We start from the raw sequence: 25044 nt of genomic DNA on the forward strand, positions 1-25044 counted from the left end.
GATTTTCTTTTTCTTTCACCGCTTCATCTTGGACTTTAGTTTCTTTTTCCTCTCTCAATCTTTGCTCTTCTTGGGGCCCCAAATATTGGTCATAAAATAATTCCGCTTTCTCTATCGAGTCCAGTCTATGTCTTTGCGCTTGCCAGTAAACCAATATTCCTTCTGGTATTAACCATCTGAAATTTACTCCTTTTTGGATTAAAGGTTTTGTCAAAAATTGATATTCTCTCTTCAGGTCTCTCACTCTCCTAGCTATCTGTTTCAACACCACAATCTCTCTATCTTTATATTTTATTGGAGTATTTCTTGCTACCTGAAATATTTCTGGTTTTATTGCTTTCCTGGTAAATCTTACATGCACCTCTCTTGGCAACTTATTTCTCATTGCATATCGAGTATGCACTCTGTATATCTCGTCAATCCCATTTAATATCTTTTCCTTGTTTTCCTCCACGACTTCTGCCAGTATATCTACCACCACTTCTGCCAAACTCTCTCCCTTCTCTTCTTCTATGTTTTGAAATCTTAAATAGTACTCCACTCTGTCCATTTTGAGAGAGATAATTTTTTTTCTTGGGTTTTGTCAGCCATTGTGAGTCTATCATCCATTTCCTCCACTTTTTTTTCTGTTGAATCTGCCTTTTCCTCCACTTTCTGTATTCTTTCTTCATTCTTTCCCATCATCGCCTTCACTTCTTTAAGTTCTCCTTCTACCTTCTCCATTCTTTCTTTAAGGTCTTCATGAAAGACCTGTATCATATTTTTAGTTCCAATTGCATGGCCATAGTATCCAATGTCCTCTGCACTGCAGGGCTTGAAGCTGGTGTTGTGGAAGGTAACTGTGTTGTTGCCTTTTTCATCTTGTCCTGTCTTGTTTTACTATAATCCACTGGATTTATAATCCAAATAAGATTTAAATTTGTAATCCCAATACCTAATCCACCCCATTGAATGGATTGGTTTAAAAAAAGAAATAAAAAAGCTCCCTCACATCCAACAACACATAGCAAAAGGCCAAAAGAAAAGGGAAAAAAAAGGGGGGGAAGAGGAAGGAAAAACCAAAGACTTCTGATTCTTTAGGTTCTTCTTACCTTAATCCAATTTTTTAAATATATCGTCAAAGTTCAAAAAGCCAACCAGCCAAAAAAAAAATGGAAAGAGAACAGAAAGATACAAAACTCAATCCAATCAATGGAAATCATTCAAAAGAAAAAAAAGGAAGAATAAAAAAACCCAAAAAATGATCAAATCCTAAACCAAAAAAGGGGAGGATAAAAAGAGAAAAAAGAAAAAGAAAAAGAAAAAGAAAGAAAAGAAGCAAAAGGACACAGTCACAAGAAAAAGAAAAAAAAGGTTTCCAAGCAAGGCTGTTTATATTGCCTCACTTGTCTTCTTCTTGTTTCTATTTCCAAAGCTTTAAAAGGCACACTATTTCAACTTCTATTAAGGCTATCTGTCTCAAGTATGCAATTCTTGCCAGACACAGCTGTTTCTTAACAGTCCAAGCCTACAATCTCAAGGCCAGTCCTCTCAGTCAATTTATTTAAAACAATATCTTTTTGTGTGTGTCTCTAGATGGCGCTGCAAACCACTTTCACTCAGAAGAAAAAACAGTGGGGGGAAAATAGGAAAAGTTTTATACAGTAACTAGTTCTTTAAATAAATTCCACTCAATCCCATTCCTTTAGCATAAATCCACAAATCCACAAATCCAAAATTTACAAATATTCAATCAGGATTCCTGTTCTTATTCTCTTGCTCTCCAAAAGTAATTTTGTTACTTCATTCAATTCCTTTCTTCTGCTTGGGTCAATCCATTTTCTTTGCTGCTAAACAGCTGAGGGTAGAGAGCTGACACACACCCCACTCTCCCCCCTTCTCTTTATACCCTTCACTTTTCTTCAAGTTGTTTCCCAGGGTTTATGAAAAGGAAACTTCAAATCTGAAGACAAAAAGAAAAGTCAGCTCCTCACCCAGATTAATCCATGTCTGTTACTTCTCCGGTCCCTCTGTGACCACTCCGGCTTTGTTGCGGCTCATTCAATGGCCGCTTTCTTGTCTGGTTGAAAGGCTACTTCTGACTATCCAGGGAATTTGCGGTTTCCCTGTGTTAGCCAGTCCATGTCTTTCTTGCCCACCGTCCCTCCAAGACAGTTTTTGGTCAATAAAGACCCCAAACGACTTCAATATCATAGTTTTCTCGGGAGCGTCCGAGAAAAGTGTTGTGCCGTGGCGACGCTGGCCACGCCTATCTAGAGAATACCTTTTTATTGGCTAGCAATGGCTATTAGAATTATCTAAGGCTATTATCCCTGTCAGAGGCAATTAGCCCCGTTACCTTCCTGGGGTAATTGCCTGGATCGTGGTATTTCCTTGTGTATACTTTTGATAAAATAAAACCGGAATACATCTTCTAATAAACTCATATTTATTGTAAAGAAAATAAAACATCTAACTATCTAAATATTTAATTGTTACATTTTTGCAAAGTTCCTATCGGCTACTTCTCAGTAGCCGGACTTCTCTTGGCAAGAGAAGAAAGAAAAATGTGAAGTGGAAAGAAAGGAATTTATTTTATTTTATTTATTTTATTTTTGAATTTGTATACCGCCCTTCTCCCTAAGGACTTAGGGAGGTGTACAGCCACATAAAAACATAGAGTACAAATATTAAAATACTATTAAAAGATATATATAAATTTGACCCCATAATTAAAAACAGTAACAAACCAATTAAAACATTTAAAAACTGTTAGGCCAGCCCGGCTTGCTGGAAAAGAAAGTTTTAAGGGCACGTCAGAAGGCACCGAGGTTGGATAACTCGGTGCCTTCTGAGAATGCCGAGAATGCGGATACACGTAGTTAGCTTACTGATAGCAAAATTTTGGCAAGCTACGGAAAGTCTGACAGTCCAGAAAGAATGAGCTCAGCTGGTAAATACAAAAACGCAGTGACAACCCCTTCTTTTGCCAGTTGAGCGAATATCAAGTACATCATCAAATAAGGCACATCTTCTTACGTAGATATTCGTGTTGAGCTGCTGGAAGCGGTTTGTTGAGCATATCTGCAATCTGATCATGTGTAGATACATACTGCATTTTAACAAAACCTTTTTTCACTAATTGTTTTATGTTTTGATAATGGATGTCAATGTGTCTGGACCTAGAACCTGTGAAATGTGATTCAGAAATATAAACCACCGATTCATTGTCTTCCATCACGGTGATCGGTCGAATCAGACGTGTCCAGATATCTGTGACTAATGCATCAAACCAAGTTAGAGAATTACATGCATCTGAAACACAAGCATATTCAGCTTCAGTAGATGAACAAGAAACAAAATTCTGTTTACGCACTTGCCAATAAACAGGACATCCATTTAAGAATATCATATAACCTGAAGTACTTTTACGTGATTTCTTATCACTTGCCCAATCAGAATCTGCATAACAACATAATTCTGCATAATCAGTATGTGTTGGTTCTAACAATAACTTCATATGTTTAGTGTGCTTTAGGTATCTCAATAATTTCTTAATATATGACCAATGAAACTGTTTTGCCTTACCTACGTGTCGAGACAAGAGATTAACACTAAGTGCAATGTCGGGTCTGGTCCAACTACTAATGTACAACAATGACCCAATAACTGAACGATAAAGTGTTTGATCCTCAAACTCGGGACTTGCTTCATGTGTCAAGTTGTGAAAATCTGTTTGCATGGATGTCTTTGTTGTGTTAGCATCTTTCATGTTGCAATGATGCAAAATTTGTTCAATTTTATCTTCTTGTGAAAGACTAAACCCCTTCTATGTTTTTTCAATCTGAACATCTAAATAAGTGCTAATATGACCCAATGATTTCAATGTGAAGTATCTCTGCAAAGCTTTGGCAAAAATTTCACTCATTTGCTTATTTGGACCAATATAAACAATATCATCAACATAAACAAGAACTATCTCATATGCATTGTTAGATCTTTTTGTGAACACGCACTCATCAGTTTCGGACTTAATAAAGCCCATTGAATTTAGTTTGTCAGTAAGACATAAGTACCACATTAAACCAGATTGTTTCAGACCATAAAGACTTTTGTTTAGAAACCAGGTATCCCCTTCTTGCTGTCTGAATCCTGGAGGACTTCTCACGTAGATCTCTTCATCTAGGTCTGCATATAGATAAGCCGTGTCAACATCGAACTGGAAAACTTCTAAACCAAGAATAGTTGCAGTTGCTAAAGCAATTTTTACACTCTCAGTTCAGACTGTTGGTAAGTAGGTATTTGTGTAGTCTTCAGGATAATGTTGAGTGAAACCCTGAGCTACAAGTCTGGCCTTGTACAATGACTCACCATTTGGCTTCTTTTTGATTCTGTAGACCCATCGAGTGCCAATGATCCTTTTGTTTGCTGGAGGTTTTGCAGGTGTAAACACTTTAAGTTTCTTTAGACTGTCCATTTCAACCTGCATTGCTTCATACCATTTGTCTTGCTCTGAATCAGGGAGCTGATTAACATTTTTATGCGGAACCTCAGGCTTGCTCTGAGCAACCTGTTTACCGATTCTCTTTTTGTTGGCTTTAGGGGCCTTAGGAATAGGAACAGGATCTCTCTCTGGAGCGTCTCTCTTTGGGCCTGTGCTTTCCCTTTTTGGAGTTTGTATACTTGCCTGTGTTTGCGGTTTAGGCTTTGGCTTTATGTAATAAACACCACCAATTAATATGGTTTCATCAACAATATCTCCATCTTTAACTATGTAACTTGCTTTTTCAAGGTGGTGAACCTGGAACTTTAATGCTCTAGACAAGTGACTCTGACTAAGCAAATTACTGGTTGCTGTTGGTATATAATAAACATCAGGAATGAATGCATCGAGCTCTTCAACATAAACAGTTCCTTTTCCTTTGACCTGACAAGGATGATTTGAAAAAGAATAAAGTTCACGTAGTTCAGGTTCTGGCTCATGCATCTCTGTGAAAAGTTCTTTTCTATAAGTAACATACAAAGCTGCACTACTGTCCAAAGTCCACAGGAGTCATCTGTCATACTCTGGTTGAGGTTGTGGATCATTGGTTAAAGCCAATGTGACAAGTGGAGCTTGCGAATCACGCCGGGGACCACAACGATCTTGTCTTCCACCTCTGCCTCTGCCTCTGGAGTCTATTCCTGTGGGCTGGTACGAGACGGGAGCTGGAACTCGTTGGGGACAATCCCGGGTGGCATGTCCCACACGATTACAGATGCAGCATCTTGGCATCCTTGGAGCATGGGTCCTTCCTCGGAAAGGGCGCCTAGTTGGAGCTCTTGATGCAGGTGGTCCTCTCAAGTGTGGCATGGCTAACATAAGTGCTTCTTCTTCAATTAAAAGTCTGCATGCATTGTCCACTGTGCTTTGAGCAATAGGCACTAGATTAATCTTTGTAATGGCATCTTTCCATTCATAATTCAAAGAGTTAATAATAATGCTGATCATTTGAATATCTTCAATAGGATAGCCTCTTTCTCTTAATTCTTTTCTCAGTCCTTTCAGTTTGGTCAAATGTCCTCCAATTTGTTCACCAGGTTTCAATCTTGAACCATGGAATTCAGACATGAGCAAACATGAAGATTCAATTGAAACAGGCCTGTAGCAATTTTCCAATTGGGCCCAAATTTGTTGGGCCGTTGCATCAGGCAAAAAGGTAACCTGCAGTTCAGTATCCATGGACATCAATAATGTTGTGCAAGCTTTAGTCTCTAAGTCTCTTATTTCAGGTGTCCATGGTTGGGCAGGAGGGTTAAACACCATACAGTGGGTACCTTCTCTACGTAGCAAAAGTCCAACCTCACTGACCCAGGCCTTGTAATTCTGCCCTGACATCTTTAATTTTGACTCACCAGCCAGTGGAGCAACAGAAAATGCCTGGTGAGGAATGTGCATTTGGTATGCTGGCTGTGGAAGTAAAGGCACTTGTTGCGCTGGAGGTGGACCAGGAGCTGGCCTTGGTTATACAGCTGGAGGCACGTGTGCATGCATTTGTGGTTGAGGCTGTGGCATTTGAGCTGCAATATTAACATGACCTGCTGGAGATGCAGTCATTTGCCTTTGCTGCATTAAGCTTTGTTGTGTTCCATCTAAAAGGACGCCAGCACCACCAGGGGGTGCTGACGATTGGGCCTGTAGAGACACTTGTGGCATTGCAGTCTGAATCTCTGAGTGAGTTAAGGACATCTCTAATAGAGTCTTCTGCAGTAATTGTAATTGCTCTCTCAAATTGCGATGCATTTCAGCTTTCTCTAGTAAATTACTTTCGCCAGCAGATGGTGCTGCAACTTTAGTTTCGGGCAGCTCAGCTCTTTCTGCATACGTGGCATTGTATGTAATTTGAGAATAGGAATGATCATTTGACATGTGCACAGCTCTCTGTTCTGATTGGCCTGACACAAAATCCACCAGGGGGTGTGTCTTTGGCCCCGAAGAAGAAGGCAAAATGGCGTTTTTAGAGATTTTGAAAGCACTAGACTCTCTCTTATCTTGCTCAAGCATAGATAAAGCCATTTTTGTCTGAGATAGCTTATGTTCAAAAATTTCTATCTGGTCACGATAGTTTCTTATAGCTTGCTCTTTAGGAGTGACCCTGAAAGTTTGAGAGAGATAATAAATTGTTTCTGTCTCTGCGTGGGAGAAAAAAGGCTTTGCCGTTTGTAGAAAATCTGGCCCTGCACCAAGCGTTACAAATTCAGAAGGTTCTAGGAAGACAGTTTGAGAGCTTGCATAATTAGAAGGGGGGCGTTACTGATCTCAGTCATGGTGCTTCACCTTCAAAAGCAGCTCTTCTGTTATTTTCCTCCTGAAGCCTTTGTAGAATTCTTTTCGCTTCTTCATTAGAGAGAGCAGAGATATCTATATCTTCAGCAAAATGCATTCTGTATTTGTTTTACTTCTTTTTTGGCATCTTAGCAGACAATTAATCAGCGTTCCGCAGTCGCAAAAATAATCATCTGGCTAAACTAGCCTAGAGGTCTAATTATCAAAGCAACAAGCAAGGAAAAACCATAAATCAACCATCGTCCTGCTAGCAGTGTCAGAGGCAATTAGCCCCGTTACCTTCCTGGGGTAATTGCCTGGATAGTGGCATTTCCTTGTGTATACTTTTGATAAAATAAAACCGGAATACATCTTCTAATAAACTCATATTTATTGTAAAGAAAATAAAACATCTAACTATCTAAATATTTAATTGTTACATTTTTGCAAAGTTCCTACTTCTCAGTAGCCGGACTTCTCTTGGCAAGAGAAGAAAGAAAAGTGTGAAGTGGAAAGAAAGGAATGTGGATACACGTAGTTAGCTTACTGATAACAAAATTTTGGCAAGCTACGGAAAGTCTGACAGTCCAGAAATAATGAGCTCAGCTGGTAAATACAAAAATGCAGTGACAATCCCAAAGGTGCTTTTTTCAAAAGGCAAGTGGACTTTCTGGTTTTTCTTTGAAGATGTTTCACTTCTCATCCAAGAAGCTTCTTCATCTCCCAGTCGGGGAATGAAGCTTCTTCATTCCCTGACTGGGGAATGGAAGGATTTCTACTCCCTGCAGACAGCTGTTCATTTGTATTCTTTTAGTGGGTCTTTAAGGTCACCTGGAGGTTTGGATGAGAAGCCAAACGTCTTCAAAGAAAAACCAGAAACTCCAGTTGCCTCTTGAAAAAAAGCATCTTTGGGGAGTGGGAGGCGTGGCCAACATCATGGTGATATGGTGTGGATTCCGGAGCTCTGGGAGAACACCGATATCCCAGCTAATTTTGCAGATCCCCAGGGATCATAGCTGTCCTGTAGGGACAGTGAAGAATGGATGCACAGACTGGCACCGATAGGGAAAGCACAAATTCCCTGAAGTGTCGGCATTAGTCTCTCACCCAGCAGCGAAGGAAGGCAGCCATCAGAGCTGTCAAAAGCCAGGGTGGCCACAAACAAGAAGAGGAAGAAGAGCAAGAGAGAGTGGGTGAGGTCTTAGAAACAAGATTCCTTTTAATTTTTTTTTCTCCTGAACTTTTAAAAGGATCTAAATTAAAGAGAACTGGCAAAGAGGAGAGGGGAGGGAGCAGAATAAAGCTATCTCCCCACTTCTGGAATAGCGACGAAGCCATTAATAAGGACTAATTAGTAAAAGCGGAAAAAGTAATTTAATAAATTGGAAGCAGATTAGGAAAAGAGGCTTCTCTGGCTAATGAACTGTATTTTGAAAATTTGAAGTTTTTTGCATCTGGGAATTTAATGCTGAAAGAAGAAAAGTAAATTGATATTTGAAGACTATTTTAAGTGAACTGCAGTGCCATCTAGTGGTGACAGAAGAAATTAAAGATAATAAAGGAGCAGATCAGAGTGGAATGACCTTGGACAGTGTTTTGGAAACTGGCAAGAAGATTTTGATAAGTAGTCTTGTGATTTTGTAACAGAAGGGGAAAGATATAGAAGAAAAAAAAAAGAACGAAAGCTGTTTCTCTTTTTTCCCCTTCACCTGATGGATTTATAAATTTTAGAAGATTTTGGAATAATGTTATTTTGGAATTTTTTTTTCTGTTTTTCCTTTTGTTCCTTTTTTTTTTTTTTTTTTTTGTAGAAGCATCTTATTTTTGGATTAAATTTTTTTTTTGATTGGCATGGTTTTTGTTTTTTCTATTTTTTAACTCTTTTGGGGAGATTATAAATATTTTTTCCACTCTTTTATTGCAGGTTGGATATTTTGAGCAAATAATTGGGCTTTGAATTTTCATTTTTGTTTTGAGTTGGTTCTTTTTTTCTCTCGTTTTTCTTTGTCTTTTTTTATCTTGCCCTTTTGGGGCATCTTGGCTGCTTTTGATTTTCTATTCTGTTTGGTGTTGTTTTTTCGGATACAGTTTTTCTATCTTTTTTCCTCTTATATGGAGTATGGATTAAACCTATGTGGATTAGGGTAGCAAGAACCTGAACAGTCTGATTGGGCAGTTTGCATTTGAAGAAATCAAATATTTGGATTATAAATTGGGCAGTAAGATTTGAAAAAACAAGATGAAGAAAACAACGCAACATCTATCATCATCATCAATATCCACAGCATCTGGTACTACAGGGCAAACGACAATAGAACTCACACCACAGCAAGAGAAAATCAACACAGAATTTAAAAATATGCTACAGACTATATATGAAGATCTCAAGACAAGATTAGACAAGGTAGATGGGAGAATGGAAAAAATGGAAGGAAACATGGAAATAATGGAAGGAGAATTGAAAGAAGTTAAAGAGATGATAGGGAAAAATGATCAATGATTGCAGCAAATGGAAGAAAAAGCAGAAGCAACAGAAAAAAGTTGAAGAGATGGACTATAGACTTACAATTACTGATAAAAATCAGGAAAAACAATTATAATTCTGGAAATGGATAAAGCTAACTATTATCTAAGATTTCAAAATATTAAAGAAGAAAAGGGAGAAAATTTGGCAGAGAAAATTGCAGAGATACTAGCAGAAGCAATGGAAGAAAGTAAGGAAGGGATATTAAATAGGATCGACAAAATATATAGTGAACACAAGATATGCAAAGAGAAACAATCTGCCTAGAGAAATCCATGTTAGATTTACTAAGAAAACACTGAGAACAGAGATACTGCAACTGATGAGAAACACAACAATAAAGCACAAAGGAAGAGAAGTAGTGGCACTGAAACAAATTCCAAGAAGAGTGAGAGATCTGAGAAAAGAATATCAATTTCTCACGAAATGTTTGATAAAGAGAGGAATAAATTTTAGATGGTTGATTCCAGAAGGAATATTCGTGAACTGGCAAGAACAAAGATACAGATTAGACTCAATAGAGAAAGTGGAGTTATTTTATAAACAACATATAGATGTCCAAGAGGAGGAAAGATTGAGAGATGAAAGTGGGGATGGATGACAGGAGGAGAAGAAAGAGCAGCCAAAGGAGACAATGAGAGAACAAGAAGAGAGAGCATTGAGAGAAGGAGCAAGAGCAAAAGAAGTTAAGGAACAAAGGGAGATAAGAATGACTAGATCGACAAAACAATTAAATAAATAAGAAATGGAAGAAGAAATTAAAATAATATCTTTGAATATAAATGGACTTAATTCAGCAATAAAAAGAAGAGAAACATTTAATAAATTAGAGAAGCTAAAATTAGAAATTATATGCTTACAAGAAGTTCATATTAGAAAACAACATAAAAAACTTTTGGAGCAACTAAAATTGGGGACATTGTATACAACATTGGCCTGTCAAAGTTTAATTTTACATTAAACAGACAATTCAATCCAAACAAATATTTGAGGATGAGGAAGGAAGAGTATTAATGGTATAAATTGTAATAAAGTACAAAAAATATTACTTGTGGGTATATATGCTCTAAATGAAAATCAAGAAGAATTTTATGCAAAATTACACAGGAAAATACTAGAATATGAATAAATTTGCATAATAGGAGACTTTAATGCGATTGTTGACAACGAGCTAGACTATAAATCTACAAAAGTGAATAAAAAAACCAAGAAAGACACTTCCAAAAACATTTCACACAATGATAAATGAACTAAGCTTGTAGGATGCTTGGAGAAAAAGAAATCTTAAGGAGAAACAATATACATTTTATTCAAACAGGCATATGTCATGGTCAAGAATAGACATGATGTGGATGACAATAGATTTAATATCTAAGATAGATAAGATTGATAAGGAAGCAAATATATGGGCAGATCACAATCCAATAATGATATGGAAAGGACAAAGAAAAAGAATGAGATGGACATTAAATCAAAGTTTATTAAATGAGAAAAACTTTATACAATATATGGAAAAAGAATTGATTTTTTTCTTTAAAGAAAATAGAAAAGAAGATACATCATTGCAAAATGTATGGGATACTAGCAAAGCATATAAGGGGTTTGGCAATGAACTATGCAGGAAAAAGGAACACACAGAATAGGCAAGCTCAAAAGAAATTGGAGGAGGAATATAAGAAGGTGGAGAAAGAACTACAAAAAAATCCACAAGACAAAAAAATAAAAAATCTAATGGACTTGAAAAAACATAAATTGAATTTAATAGAAAATGAAGACCTGGCAAGGAAAATAAAATCATCAAAGTAAAACGTTTTTGAAAATGCAAATAAACCAGGAAGATGGCTAACATATAAGATGAAGAAGGAAAAAGGAGGGAAATTGATAAGCCAATTATTAGATCAAGAAGGAAAGATACGCTATCGAAATGAGGAAAAGAAAACAATAATTGAGGAATATTATAAGAAACTATATCAACAAGAGCAGACACCAGAAGGAAAAATAGAACAATATTTGAAAAAAGTAAAGACGCCCAAAATACCAGAACAATTTAAAAAAGCATTAGAAAAAATAATATCAATGCTGGAATTGATGGAGGGAATTAAAAAGCAGAAGAATGGAAAAACCCCGGGACCAGATGAGTTACCAGGAGAATTATATAAAAAGTTGCAGGATGTACTAAGCAATACACTGCTACAAGTATTTAATGATTTATTAATAGAAGCCAAGGTTCCAAACTCATGGACGGAGGCGTATATAACCCTTATACCAAAAGAAGAAACAGATTTACAACAAATAAAGAATTATAGACCAATTTCATTATTAAACGCAGATTATAAAATATTTGCATCAATTATAGTGGAAAGATTGAAGAGGTTGTTAAATGAATTTATACATTCAGATCAAAATGGTTTTCTGCCTAAAAGACAAATTAGAGACAATATAAAAATTATATTGGATACATTGGAATATTATGAGGCATATCCAGAGAAACAAATGGCACCGTTATTCTTAGACGCACAGAAAGCATTTGATAATGTGAATTGGCAATTCATGATTTTACAACTACAAACGATGGATTTTGGGGATAGATTTATTAACACGATTAAGACTACATACAAAGACCAATTGGCAAAAGTAATAATAAATGGTGAAACGACAGAGAAAATAGATATAAGAAAAGGAACTAGACAAGGATGTCCGCTATCTCCACTATTATTTATTTTGACCCTAGAAATTTTAAACAGAAAAATAAGACAAGATAAAGAAATAAAAGGGATGAGAATTAAAAAAGAAGAATATAAGCTACAAGCATTTGTGGATGATTTAGTATTCATTATGGAAGAACCAATAGAAACATGCCCAAAGCTTGAACAAATAGAGGAATATGGAGAAGTAGCTGGATTGAAAATAAATAAAGATAAAACAAAAATTATAGTTAAAAATATGAGAGAATAACAAAAGAAGCAATTAATGGAGAAACTAGATATTGAAATAGTGAAGAAAGTGAAATATTTGGGCATCCAATTAACTTCAAGATGTATTACAGTGAAGGAAGATAATTATTATAAACTTAGAAACCAAATTGAAACAGACTTGGAAAAATGGAAAAATTTACAATTATACTTAATGGGAAGAATAACATTAATCAAAATGAATGTATTGCCAAGATTGTTGTTTCTCTTTCAAACAATTCCGATAAGGCTGGAGAAGAAATACTTTGAGAGCTTGAATAAAATGATGTGGAAATATATATGGCAAGGGAAAAAAGCAAGAATTAATCTTAAATTGCTCCAAGATTCTAGAAGTAGAGGAGGATTTGGTCTACCAAATTAGGAATTGTAGCACCAAGCGGCAATGCTAACTTGAATTAAAGAATAGATTTTATTGAGATATACAAGATTATTGACTTTGAAAGGACATGACTTACAACTAGGTTGGCATGCTATCTTATGGTATGGAAAAAATAGGATACATGGATACTTTTAGAGACATTGTGTAAGGAATGGTTTGTTAGCGGTATGGGAGAGAGTAAAAGAAAAACATATGGAAATACCAATGTGGCTTTCAACAATAGAAGCGTTGATACATCCAAATATGATTAATATGGACAAGATTGTAAGTTATAAAGACATTTTAACAGAGAAGGGAGAACTAAAACAGAAGCAAGATTTAGAAAAACAAGGGATTGAGACTGATTGGTACACACAGCTGCAGATACAATCAAGATATGATAAAGATTTGAAACAATATGGTTTTAATTTGGGGGAATCATAGTTGGACCAGATAATAACTGGAAAAGATGAAAAAATGATTAAAAGACTGTACAATTATTTGTTACAAATTAGACTAGAAGACGAAGAAATTAAAGAAACAATGATAACATGGGCGAAAATTTTTGGTTATGCAACAGAATTAGAGAAATGGCAACAATTATGGGAAAGGAATTATAAATTGACAATGGGAACTGCGTATAAGGAAAATTTATATAAAATGTTTTACAGATGGCATATGCCACCGGAAAGATTAGCAAAAATGTTTAAGGATAAATCAGCCAAGTGTTGGAAATGTTTGCATTTATTTATTTTATTTATTTATTTATTTTATTGAATTTGTACACCGACCTACTCCCGAAGGACTCAGGGCGGTGAACAGCCATAGAATAAAACATATAAATACAAAATTTAAAATAGAATAAAACGAATTAAATAATTTGGCTGAACAAATTTAAAACCCCAATAATTTAAAACCAAATTTAAAATTTCCATTTAAAAAGGGGAAAAACTTAGGTCAGGCCAGCTTGATGAAATAAAAAAGTCTTGAGCGCGCAATGGAAGGTACGCAGATCCGGGATCCTCCGTATCTCCGGGGGAAGCTCGTTCCAGATAGTAGGTGCCCCCACAGAGAAGGCTCTCCCCCTGGGGGCTGCCAGTCGACATTGTTTGGCCGACGACACCCGGAGGAGCCCCTCTCTATGGGAGCGTACTGGTCGGTGGGAGGCTATTGGTGGTAGCAGATGGTCCCGTAAATAACCAGGTCCTAAGCCATGGAGTGCTCTAAAGATGATAACCAAAACCTTGAAGCGCACTCGGAAGACCACCGGGAGCCAGTGCAGAAGAGGCATTGCCGGGATCATATTATCATATGTGGTGGTTGTGTATAGAAGCAAAAAATTATTGGTCTAGAATACAGACATGGTTGGAGGAAATGTTACCTAAATCTATAGAATTAAAACCAGAGCTCTTTTTATTGGGTATTCTGCCAGAGAGATATAGTAAAGAAGATGTATATTTAATTATACATATAATAACAGCAGCAAGAATTGTATTTGCGCAAAATTGGAAGATAGAAAAAATCCGGTCAGAAGGTGAAGTAATAAAAAAGATTTTAGACTGTGCAGAAATGAATAGATGAACTTTAAAAATAAAGGATAGAGAGGAATCGGTGTATTTCAAGACATGGGAAAAATTTTATGAATGGTTAGAAAAGAAATATGAATAAAAATGATAGATATGAAGGAGTTAATAGAAAGGTAAATGATGGAGAGAACAAAAAAGAAATAGAAACCCAGACTACACCAGAGTAAATGGAAAAGGGAAAGGGGGGGAAGAAAGAAGAGTATAAGTATCAATGTACAATTACAATGCTAAAAGTGACAGATTGGGTAAAAATGAAAAGAAATTGAAAAGAAAGTATATATTATTAGAATATTGGAGTTGCTCAGATACCAAATAAGGGAAATATTGCACAACAAAGGAGAAAGAAAGGAGAGAGGAGTAGAGGGATAGAGGATGAGAAGGAGAGAGACGAATGGAAGAAAGGGGAAGGAGAGGAAGAAAGGTTAGGGGACAAGAGCAGGAGAGAAGGCGAGAAGGGGGAAAAGAGGGGAGGAGTGGGGAGAGGAAGGGGAAGTAGGGAAGAGGAGAGGAGGAGGAAGAAAGTAGGAGAGGAGAGGAGGGAGGGAAGGGAAAGGAAGAAGAAGAATTCTTTTTTAAAAAAAGCACCTTTGGGACATCCATGATCTGGATGACTGAGAATCTCCATAGACACTAAGGCTATTATGCTAACAGAATTTCAGTCTACTAACTAACTAACTAACTAACTAACTAACTAACTAACTAACTAACTAACTAACTAACTAACTAACCAAACAAACAAACAAACAAACAAACAAACAAACAAACAAACATATATAGCAAGGTTAAATATGATTTTCCATTTATTGTTGTAACAATAATGTATTGATTCAGCCTTGGCTAAAATTGTAATTTATTAACAATAATGAATAATAATGAATACCTGTAGTTATAACAATAATTGTATTAACAAAATATAATACCCTGTAATGAAATAAAGAAAAGCAAGTAAAAGTTAGATTGACAATAAATAGGCCCAAACCAATATTTATTGCCAATTATTACCTGTAATTTATGATTAAAATATTATTCAGATTTAACTAATATGTAGTACTGTTGCTATATTATGCATATTCACTTTTTCCTTCTTGCTCCTTATCTCAAAATATTCCAATTTCTATATTCTCTCTCTCTTTCCTTCTTTCCCTCCCTCTTTCTTTGTTTTATTTATTTTTGGGGATAGGAACATTATAGGTCCTTGAATGGATTGACCCTCAGTTGGATAGGTGATGGAAACAATGTTCTAAACTCTATTCTGTTGAGTGCTGCTAAATTTGGGATGAATCTTCATGTTGCTACTCCAAAGGTAAGGGAATTTTATTGTTATAAATAGAACTCAGTTTGTGATGCTTCAATGTTTAAAAGATTTTAAACATAGTATGAGATGTACAGAAGAGGTAACATTTATTTATTTTTTTGCCTACTACGTCTAATCATGGAGTTTAACTATGAGGAACTTGGTGGACCAGAAATAATTTAAAAGAATAAGAATAAGAATAATTTTATTTCTATACCGCCCTTCTCCCGAAGGACTCAGGGCGGTGTACAGCCTATTAAAAACACAAGACAAACACCAATTAAAATAATTTAAAATTATTAAATAATTTGGCTCAATTTAAAACCCCAGAAATTTAAAACACCCAATTTAAAATTATTATGTTGATAGCCCGGCCTGGCGGAACAACAGGGTCTTGAGTGCACAGCGAAATACCCGGAGGTCGGAGATCTTACGCACTTCCGGGGGCAGTTCATTCCACAGGGCTGGGGCTCCCACAGAGAAGGCCCTCCCCCTGGGTGTCGCCAGCCGACATAACTTGGCCGATGGCACCCTGAGGAGACCCTCTCTGTGGGAGCAAACTGGCCGGTGGGAGGCTATTGGTGGCAGAAGTCGGTCTCTAAGGTACCTGGGTCCTATGCCACGGAGCACTTTAAAGGTGGTGACCAACACCTTGAATCGCACCTGGAAGACCACTGGGAGCCAGTGCAGCTCGCACAGGAGGGGTGTCACGTGGGCACAATGAGTTGTGCCCATAACCACCCGCGCAGTCGCATTCTGGACCAGTTGGAGCCTCCGAGTGCTCTGAGTGCTCCGAGAGCATATTATAACTCTTGTCCACATTTTGCAAATATAACTTGCAAATATTTGCTACCATTCACCTTATTCCCTTTGAGCAGCCTTCACCCAACATGGACTTTCTGAGTATGGTACTATAACTCAGTATTATAATCCTGAGGATACTGTATTAGGAAAGCAGAGAGAACGGAGAGGAAGAACTCTTATTAAGTTTCAGTATTACTGACAGAAAGGGAATTTTGTTTCTGCTTTTTATCCTCCCTCTCCCCCCTCCCCCTCCTCCTGCACTGTGTTTTTGTGAATGTGAATGTGAATTGGTAATAAATCAGCTCATTTACTTAACACAGGATATACCACAAGATTACAGGTACTCCTCCAGTTATGATAGCAAGTGGGACCAGGATTGCCATTGCTAAGTGATGCAATTGTAAATCACAATCTTACATGACTGCATCACTTAGCAAAGGTAATCAAGGCAGTCCCAGTTGTTATCTTAAGCAAAGAGAGTGGGTTGTTATGGGAGAAGCATCAGGAGTCTGGGAGGAGGATATCGCAAGGGAATGGGAAAGGCCCTGGGAAGCCTGTCACAGGCTATACATGAGTTGGGGGAGGGGGGGTACTATAGTCCGGCACAAGTGATGCAAGTGCAGGGAAGGAGGGTGCAATGTAATTGTTAAGTGGAAAGTGACAGTAGACCCAGGTAAGGAGTGTGGGGTGCCACAAGGATGGGGATGACCTTGGGAGGCATGGTGGAGGGCACACATGAGTTGGAATGGGTGATGCAATTCAGCCCATACAGTGAGAGTGAGGGAGGGAGGTGCTAATGGGTACATGTAAGCACAGGGGGACTAGGGAAGGAGGGCACCGGGTGCATGTGAGCACAGGGAGGCCAGAAAAGAAGGGCATGGGATGCATGCAAGCATGTGTGCAAATGCAGGGAGGCCCAAGAAAGCATGGTGGGATACAGGAATGCAGAGGGAGGGGCATACCAGAGCGACTTGCAACTTTCCCTGCTTGCTTCTTTATTAACTTAAAGCTGTCAATAAAGACTGCAAATAGTGGTCATGTGACTGTGGAACATTGCTGCAACCATTGTAAACATGAGGTGGTTGCCAAGCATCTGAATTGTAATCACATGACTGGGGTGCTCCAATGGCTGGGATTTTGAGGACCAGTACTAAGTACCACTCATCCAGTGTCTTTGCCATTTCTAATGGACAGGGGGTCCTGCTGAATGAGAGGTCAGTAAGCAAAGACATACAGATGTCCAGAAATGATTTTATACAGCAAGAACTGATAAAAAAGATAGAATGATTTCTTAAGCTCTGTCCACCATCTAGTCATTTTCCAGTTCAAACCATAACCAAAATAGCCCCATCTTTATCATTGTAGTTGGAAAAAAAGACTATTGGCATCATATAATAGTAACAACCTACCATTGTGAATATGACAGTCCTTGAAGAAGAATGGGAAGAATTATATTTGAAGACATGCCACTTATTGTATATGTAGAAAGCCCATATTAAATGTGTTCAGTACCTACCAATAATCTAGGCAACTGTAAGGAAAACTAGAGAATTATTTTATTTCCCGATAGACACTTATTAGGGAACAAACTTTAATTTGGTATATAGTAAGTTAAATTGTGACATAACACACATTTCAGTGTATCCTTTCCCTTTTACCCTGCTACGTAGAGAGGCCATTACAAGGCTAGACATTTTATAATTAGCCCATTTTCAGCATGTTAAAGAAGGTTTTATCAATATTAGATCATATTGTAATATGTTTCTTCTCATTTGATAGGGTTTTGAACCAGATCCCATAGTAATAAAAATAGCTGAAGAATATTCTATAAAGGTATGAGCATTAAATTTTAAAATGTGATTTCTAGTCTACAGCATGTTAATTTAGCATACCCCTTTTCCTTTATTTGATCAGTATGGCACCAAATTGCTTCTGACAACTAACCCATTGGAAGCTGCCAAGGGAGCCAGTGTTTTAATTACAGACACATGGATAAGTATGGGGCAAGAAGAAGAGAAACAAAAGAGGCTAAAGGCTTTCCAAGGTTATCAAATAACAATGGAGGTAAAATATGTTTTTCTTTCATTCTGTAGTTTATTTGTTCTTAAAAATTAGCTTCAAAAATACCACTAAGGATTTGCTAACTTATTTGGGAAAAATTAAATGAGATTTTTTTTTTTTGATAAAACTTTCAGTTATTCTGAAGAAACTACAATGCAACAAGAATGACCAGCTCCTATTAAGGGGAAGAAGAGACTAAAAATTAATCTAATCTAGTTTGAAGATGTCCCTTGGGAAGTTTTGCTGTCCAATTTAAATCCAATCCTATATTTGACAGTATGCAATAATGAAATATCAGGCCATGTGTTGTGGGCAGTAAATTATATATTTATTGCACCTATATTTAGATTTATATGTGTTAGAACTTGCACAGAGTAGAAATTAAGTTCGACTAAAGACAGAATCTTTTTTTAAAAAAGTAAAATTTCTTTATATACTTGATATTATGTATCTATATCATATGGGTATGGCAAAAAGTAAGAGATATCTGTTCTTCACAATAGGGGGTAATTTTCCATCTCCCTTAGTAGAGTGCAATAAATCATGGATTATTAAATACATGAAATGCATGTGGATAGAGGAATAGACTCTACTGTAAAAGGCCCGGCGGGCGGGCGGGGGGGACCTACAGTACATTAGTTCTAAATGCATCAAGATTCTAATATAAAGTACTGGCAATTTTCTAATCTGAAAACTAAATTAGTATTATTTGAAACATGAGGTAACTGTATATTTCATATATAAAGCTAAAGCTCATTTTACTTTTTTATCAACTCTCATATTAATGACATTTTTTAATGAGTATAAACATGCTCTGTTTATTGAACATTTTTTGTAGATTTTGGATTGCTTGTACCAAGCTGGGTGATATTTTCTTATTAACAGATGTGCAGTATGTGTTTATTTTACTTTCTCTAAATTTCGTTGCCTATTTGTAAAATCTTCTGATTAAATCATGCTAATACGCTTACTGCATTTAACAATAAATAAATAAATTAGGTAATACATTTCTGTACGTTAAAGTAGGATCTGGGACCTTCATTTTAAATTTTGGATGCAGTTGCATTTACCTGTTTGAGATAGGTGAGCAATCTGATAGTAGTTTTAGATCCTTAGCTCATGCTCAAAAGCAGTGCCAGCTTTGACCAAGAATATCTGCACATCTGGGGACCTTGTTGCACCCATTCCTGGATAAGTAACCCCTTGAGATGGTCACTTGTTTTTTAATCATCTCATGGTTGAACTATTGGTAGGTGCTTTACATGGGAGTGCCCTTAAAGACCAGTTAGAATCTACATGTTGTCCAGAATGCAACAATGTGGATAGTGATGAGCATGTCTTGGTATGCACATGTAATACTACTGCATGAGCTGCACTGGTTGTATATAAATTTCCAAACCCAATTCCAAGTGTTAGTTATCATCTTGAAAGCATTTCATGACACAGGGCCTGGCTATTTCAGGACCATTTTTTGTTCGGGCTTGCTTGTAAGTCTCCTTTCTGCTTTTCAATCTGATTTGTTCCATTGGGCTTGGGAGATGTCTCCAACCCTCTATTTTCCCCAGAAACTTTCGGCCTCCTTCCTTCCCTCCCTCTAGCCTATCAAGAACAGCTCTCTCTACCTCCAAGTTCCTGAGTGGGAAGAGGTATGTGGCCGTGAACTCACTGGCCTTAAATTCCTCTATGAGACTGAGCTGGCTGATGCCAGGCACAGCTGTGGTGCGCGATCATCGGAGCCTTTGTTTTACTTTTTTAAAGCATTTTTTTACTACGTATTCGCCCGAGCCGGTAGTAAAAAAATGCATTTAAAAGGTAAAAAAAAGATTCTGATGATTGCGCACCTCAGCTGTGATCGTCGCAGCCTTTTTTTAAAAAAAAATTTTTTAAAGCATTTTTAACAATCTATTCGCCCGAGCCGATAGTAAAAAAATGCTTTTAAAAGGTAAAGAAAAGGCTCCAATGATCACAGCTGTGGCGTGCGATCGTCGGAACCTTTTTTTTTAACGGGGGTGGGGTGGGTCCATTCCCTGAAGCCTACTAGGTCAAAAATGGGGGGTGTAGGCCAAAAACAGGGGTGGGGGTGGGGGGTCCGTTTTTGCTCTCAGCAAGCTTCCCTGAAACCTGCTATGCCAAAAACAGGGGGTGTAGGCCAAAAACATGGGGATGGGGGGGTCCGTTTTTGAAAGAAAGAGAAAGAGAGAGAGAGAAACAGAGAGAAAGAGAGAGAGAGAAAGAAAAAGAAAGAAAGAAAGAAAGAAAGAAAGAAAGAAAGAAAGAAAGAAAGAAAGAAAGAAGAAGGAAAGAGGGAGGAAGGGAGGGAGGGAGGGAGGGAGGGAAAAAGGAGAGGAAGGAAGGACTACAAACCTGGCAGTAGACGCAGCTTCAGAGGATAATCCAGGACTGGAAGGGACCTGGAGATCATCTAGTCAAACCCTGCTCCAGCAGGACATTGTTAGTGAGTGTTGCAATATTTTCAGGATCAGACTCAATAAAATTAGTGAGAGTTAAAGGTTTAAATATACTTCCTTTTATTTACAATAGGCATTCTATATTCACCGAATATTCACAGATAGAAGCAAGGAAAAGGGTGTAGGTGGCTCCTTATATATACAATGGGTGGAGCTATAAGTGGGAGTGGTGAATTATGAATACATTAAGAAGTGAAGAATAAGTTAACCCCTGATACCCCATTCATATACTATTTACACATTAGAGAATAAGGCATTTACATCTGACAAATCCCCCTCTAAATGCCGATTCATTATACAACACCAATTACATTCAGATTCAGGACAATACAAGACATACAATTTAGATGTTAAATATTTGTGTTGCTTAGAAGGTAAAGGCTTTGTCAATATGTCAGCTAATTGTTCTGAAGTATCACAATGCACTGCTTTAATAAATCCATCCTGAGATAATTGCCTCACATGTTTAAATTTTATATCTATATGCCTGGACCTTTGTCCAATGGCATCAGATCTAGATATTTCAATGGCTGCTTTATTGTCTTCATGCATAACAAAAGGCAAAGCAGGTTTTTTCCAAACATCTGAAATTAAATCATTAAACCATACAAGGTTATTTGCAGCTTTGGATAAACAAACATATTCCGCTTCTGTCGTTGAAGTGGCTACTAGTTCTTGTTTACCAGTATACCAGTAAACTGGACAGTCATTTAAGAGAAAAATATAACCAGATGTACTTTTTCTGCATGATGTGTCTCCAGCCCAGTCCGCATCTGCATAACATGCAAGCTTTGGTTCTTTATTATCACTAGGTTCTAATACTAAGCAAAAATCTAGTGTACTTTTCAGATATCTTAAAATTCTTTTAACAGCTTCCCAGTGATACATTGTTGGTTTGCTGACGTGTCTGGATAATAAATTGAGTGGTAAGGCGATATCTGGTCTAGTCCAATTAGATATATAAAGAAGTGAACCTATGATTGATCTATAAAACGTGTTATCCTTGAATTCAGGGGAAGATTCATCAGTATTTCTAAGAAAATCAGTTTGCATAGGAGTATCACAGGGTTTGGCATTGTTTAAATTGCATTTATTTAAAAGTTCTATAATCTTATCTCTCTGAGTAAGTTTGAATCCCCTTCTAGTCTTATTAATTTGAACACCAAGATATTTGTTCACTTTACCTAGAGATTTCAACGAGAAATGTTCATTTAACTTATTTACAAAAGTTTCTCTTCTCTCTTTGTGTTTTCCTATATATAAAATGTCATCTACATAAATCAACACAAATTCAATGTGATCATCACCCTTTTTGACAAAGAAACAGTTATCAGCAGTGGTAGCGTTGAAATCCATGGTCTTAAGTACTTTTACTAGACAATCATACCATCTTTTACCAGATTGTTTTAATCCGTATAAACTCTTGTTCAACAGCCAAATTTCATTTTTGTTGGTGTATTGACTGTGAGGTGCTCTTACGTATATTTCCTTATCTAGTTTTGCGTGTAGATACGCAGTCTGTATGTCATATTGAAATACATCAAGATTGAGTGCTGAAGCTACCACTAGAGCTGTTTTGACACTCTCTGTTCTTACAGTGGGGGAATACGTGTCAGTATAGTCCTCCGGATATTTCTGTGCATAACCTTGTGCAACTAATCTAGCTTTATATAGAGTATTGCCTCCTTCTAAGTTCTTAATTTTATATATCCACCTGGTACCAATAATTGTTTTATCTTTAGGTGCAATTGCAGGTGTAAATACATTTAATCCTTGTAAACTTTCCATCTCTTTTTTCATAGCTAATTCCCATTTTTCTTTTTCTTCACGAGGGAGTTTTAACACTTCCTCATAAGTATTAGGTGTTATTGGCTCACCATCCATATGCATTATGTAATCTCTGTATTTATTTGGCATTTGATTTCTGTTGTTTCTAATGACTCTTTCAGGTTTGCTATTGTTATCATGCAAATATCTTGCTTCTTTTTTGTTAGTGTGTCTGTCTTTATTTTGTGTTGGCTATTTGTCCAAGTTTTGGTTTTGCTTTTATATTTGTTGATATTCTGTTTTTCTATGGTCCCTTTTTCATGAGATTTTGTATCTTTACATTTATTTGGAAATATTTCATTAAGATGTAATTTAGACCAGTTGGCCTGTTCATGGAACACAGCTGTTCTGGAAACTATAAATTTGTTATTATTATCAATGAATCTGTACCCTTTGGTGCCAGTTTCATATCCCATAAATCTGAGTCTTCTGGATACGTTTTCTCCCTTTCTTCTCAACTGCTTAGGTATGTGTACGTCTGCAGTGACTCCAAATATGTGCATGTGTGCTAATTTTGGTTTCCTATTATACATTACTTCATATGGTGTCTTATTTACAATACTGGACCAGGTTCTATTTTGTGTGTAATTTGAATAATGTAAGGCTTCTGACCAAAATTGTTTGCTTAAGCCAGCATCCTCCAATGTGCATCTAATCATGGTTTGTAATGTGGAATTCTTTCTCTCTGCAATCCCGTTCTGAAACGCAGAAAATGGACTAGACGTGTAATGTAGCATTCCTCTATCCTTTAACCATTGGGAGAATTCTTTAGACATGAATTCACATCCCCTATCTGTCATAATTTGTTTTATTCTGATATTGTGTTGTGTTTCTATGCGTTTGTAAAATTCCTTAAATTTTTGAAAGGTTTCATCTTTGTGTTTTAATGTATAAACAAACCCATAACGGCTATAATCGTCTACTATTGTCAGGAAGTAACGTTTTCTATAGGTGATTGATGGAGTTAATGGGCCAACTAAGTCCATGTGTACTAAGTCAAAAATTTTGTTAGTTGATCTAGTAGATTTTCTTGGCCTGGGACTAGTTTTTAGTTTTGTAGATTTACATGCTGAGCATTCCAAATAGTTTTCACAATTTTTTATTTTGACACCTTCTGCGTGTTCAGTCATTTTTTGTACTACAGGAAAACTGGCATGTCCTAACTTCCTATGTAAGATGTGAGCACACTCATCATGAATTGGTTTACCTATTTTTGGTTTTTTTTCATTGTGTGCATCTGCGTGATCATGAGATATTTTACATTCATCATTGTCACTGTTACTAATATTTTCATCATCTGCTTCAATACAATCTTCCATATTTGAATCAATGTTATGCAACCATTTTTCCTTCGTTATCAGATAAGGTAGGCCTCCTTTAATCATCACAGTGCCTATATTTATTTTATTCTTCTCCAAAGTCGCTTTTCCCTTTGAGAAAACTATATTAATGTCAGAATCTCTACTTAGTTTTATGGCACTTAGTATGTTATGAGGTATTTCAGGTATTAACAATACCCCCTCTATTTTTCCTAGACCAGGCAAGGTTACATTTCCTCTGCCTAATACTTGAACCTTTTCTTGGTTAGCTACCTTTATTACAAATTTATCTTCTGTAAATGAAGACAATATATTTTTGTTATTAGTGGTGTGATTAGTTGCTCCAGAATCAATAAGCCAATTATTGTTCTCATTTTGCTGTATTTTAGTGTTGTCTTGTTTATTTAATCCATTCAGTGAACCAGATTTTCTATCCTTTGAATTATCTCTGCCCCCTCTATTCTCTTTGTAATTTGGTGGGCTTCTATATCTATGTCTATCTATGGAAGACTGTCTATAATTGTATTTGTTCCTATATTCTGACCTATGTCTTTCCTTTGAAATTTTGGGACAATCTCTTCTATTGTGTTCCCTGGATCCACAATTGTGACATTTGAATGTTTCATTATATTTTTCTTGGAAAGCTACTTTCCTATAAGGTTTGTGTTCTGTGTGATTGCTAGAACGATTTCTTCTTGAATTGTCTTCTGCTATCAATTTATTGGATAGACTTTCTATGGATAAATATCCTAGATTGATAGTGTCTAAATGTGACATAAAACTGTCCCATGATGAATCAAGTGAGTTGATAATAACACTTTTCATTGTTTGGTCTGAAATCACCTCCCCCCTCAAATGCAGCTCAGCTCTTATTTTGTTTAAAGATATTAAATGCTCACTTATGGAAACCCCTGGTTTCACTCTAGATGAAAAGAAATCCTTAGACATTCTTGTGGTGGTAGCCACACTATCGCTGTGAAACAAATTAAACATGCATTGAATAATTTCTGAAACAGTCAGATTAGGTTTGATGCTATGATACATTGC

General features: G+C 36.6%; 1 protein-coding gene across 1 annotated transcript in view; it reads left to right on the forward strand.

The window, feature by feature from the left end:
• OTC (ornithine transcarbamylase) overlaps positions 1–25044 on the forward strand; it is a 61938-nt gene that overhangs the window by 27536 nt on the left and 9358 nt on the right. Inside the window, exons 6-8 of the mRNA XM_070943420.1 lie at positions 15405–15527; positions 18102–18155; positions 18237–18386. Coding sequence (XP_070799521.1) covers positions 15405–15527; positions 18102–18155; positions 18237–18386 — 327 coding nt within the window. The remainder of the gene's footprint in view (positions 1–15404; positions 15528–18101; positions 18156–18236; positions 18387–25044) is intronic.

The sequence above is a fragment of the Pituophis catenifer genome, unplaced genomic scaffold (genome assembly GCF_029215685.1).
Source record: "Pituophis catenifer annectens isolate HBS135680 unplaced genomic scaffold, rPitCat1.0.hap2 SCAF_4, whole genome shotgun sequence".
NCBI classification, from domain to species: Eukaryota; Metazoa; Chordata; class Lepidosauria; order Squamata; family Colubridae; genus Pituophis; species Pituophis catenifer.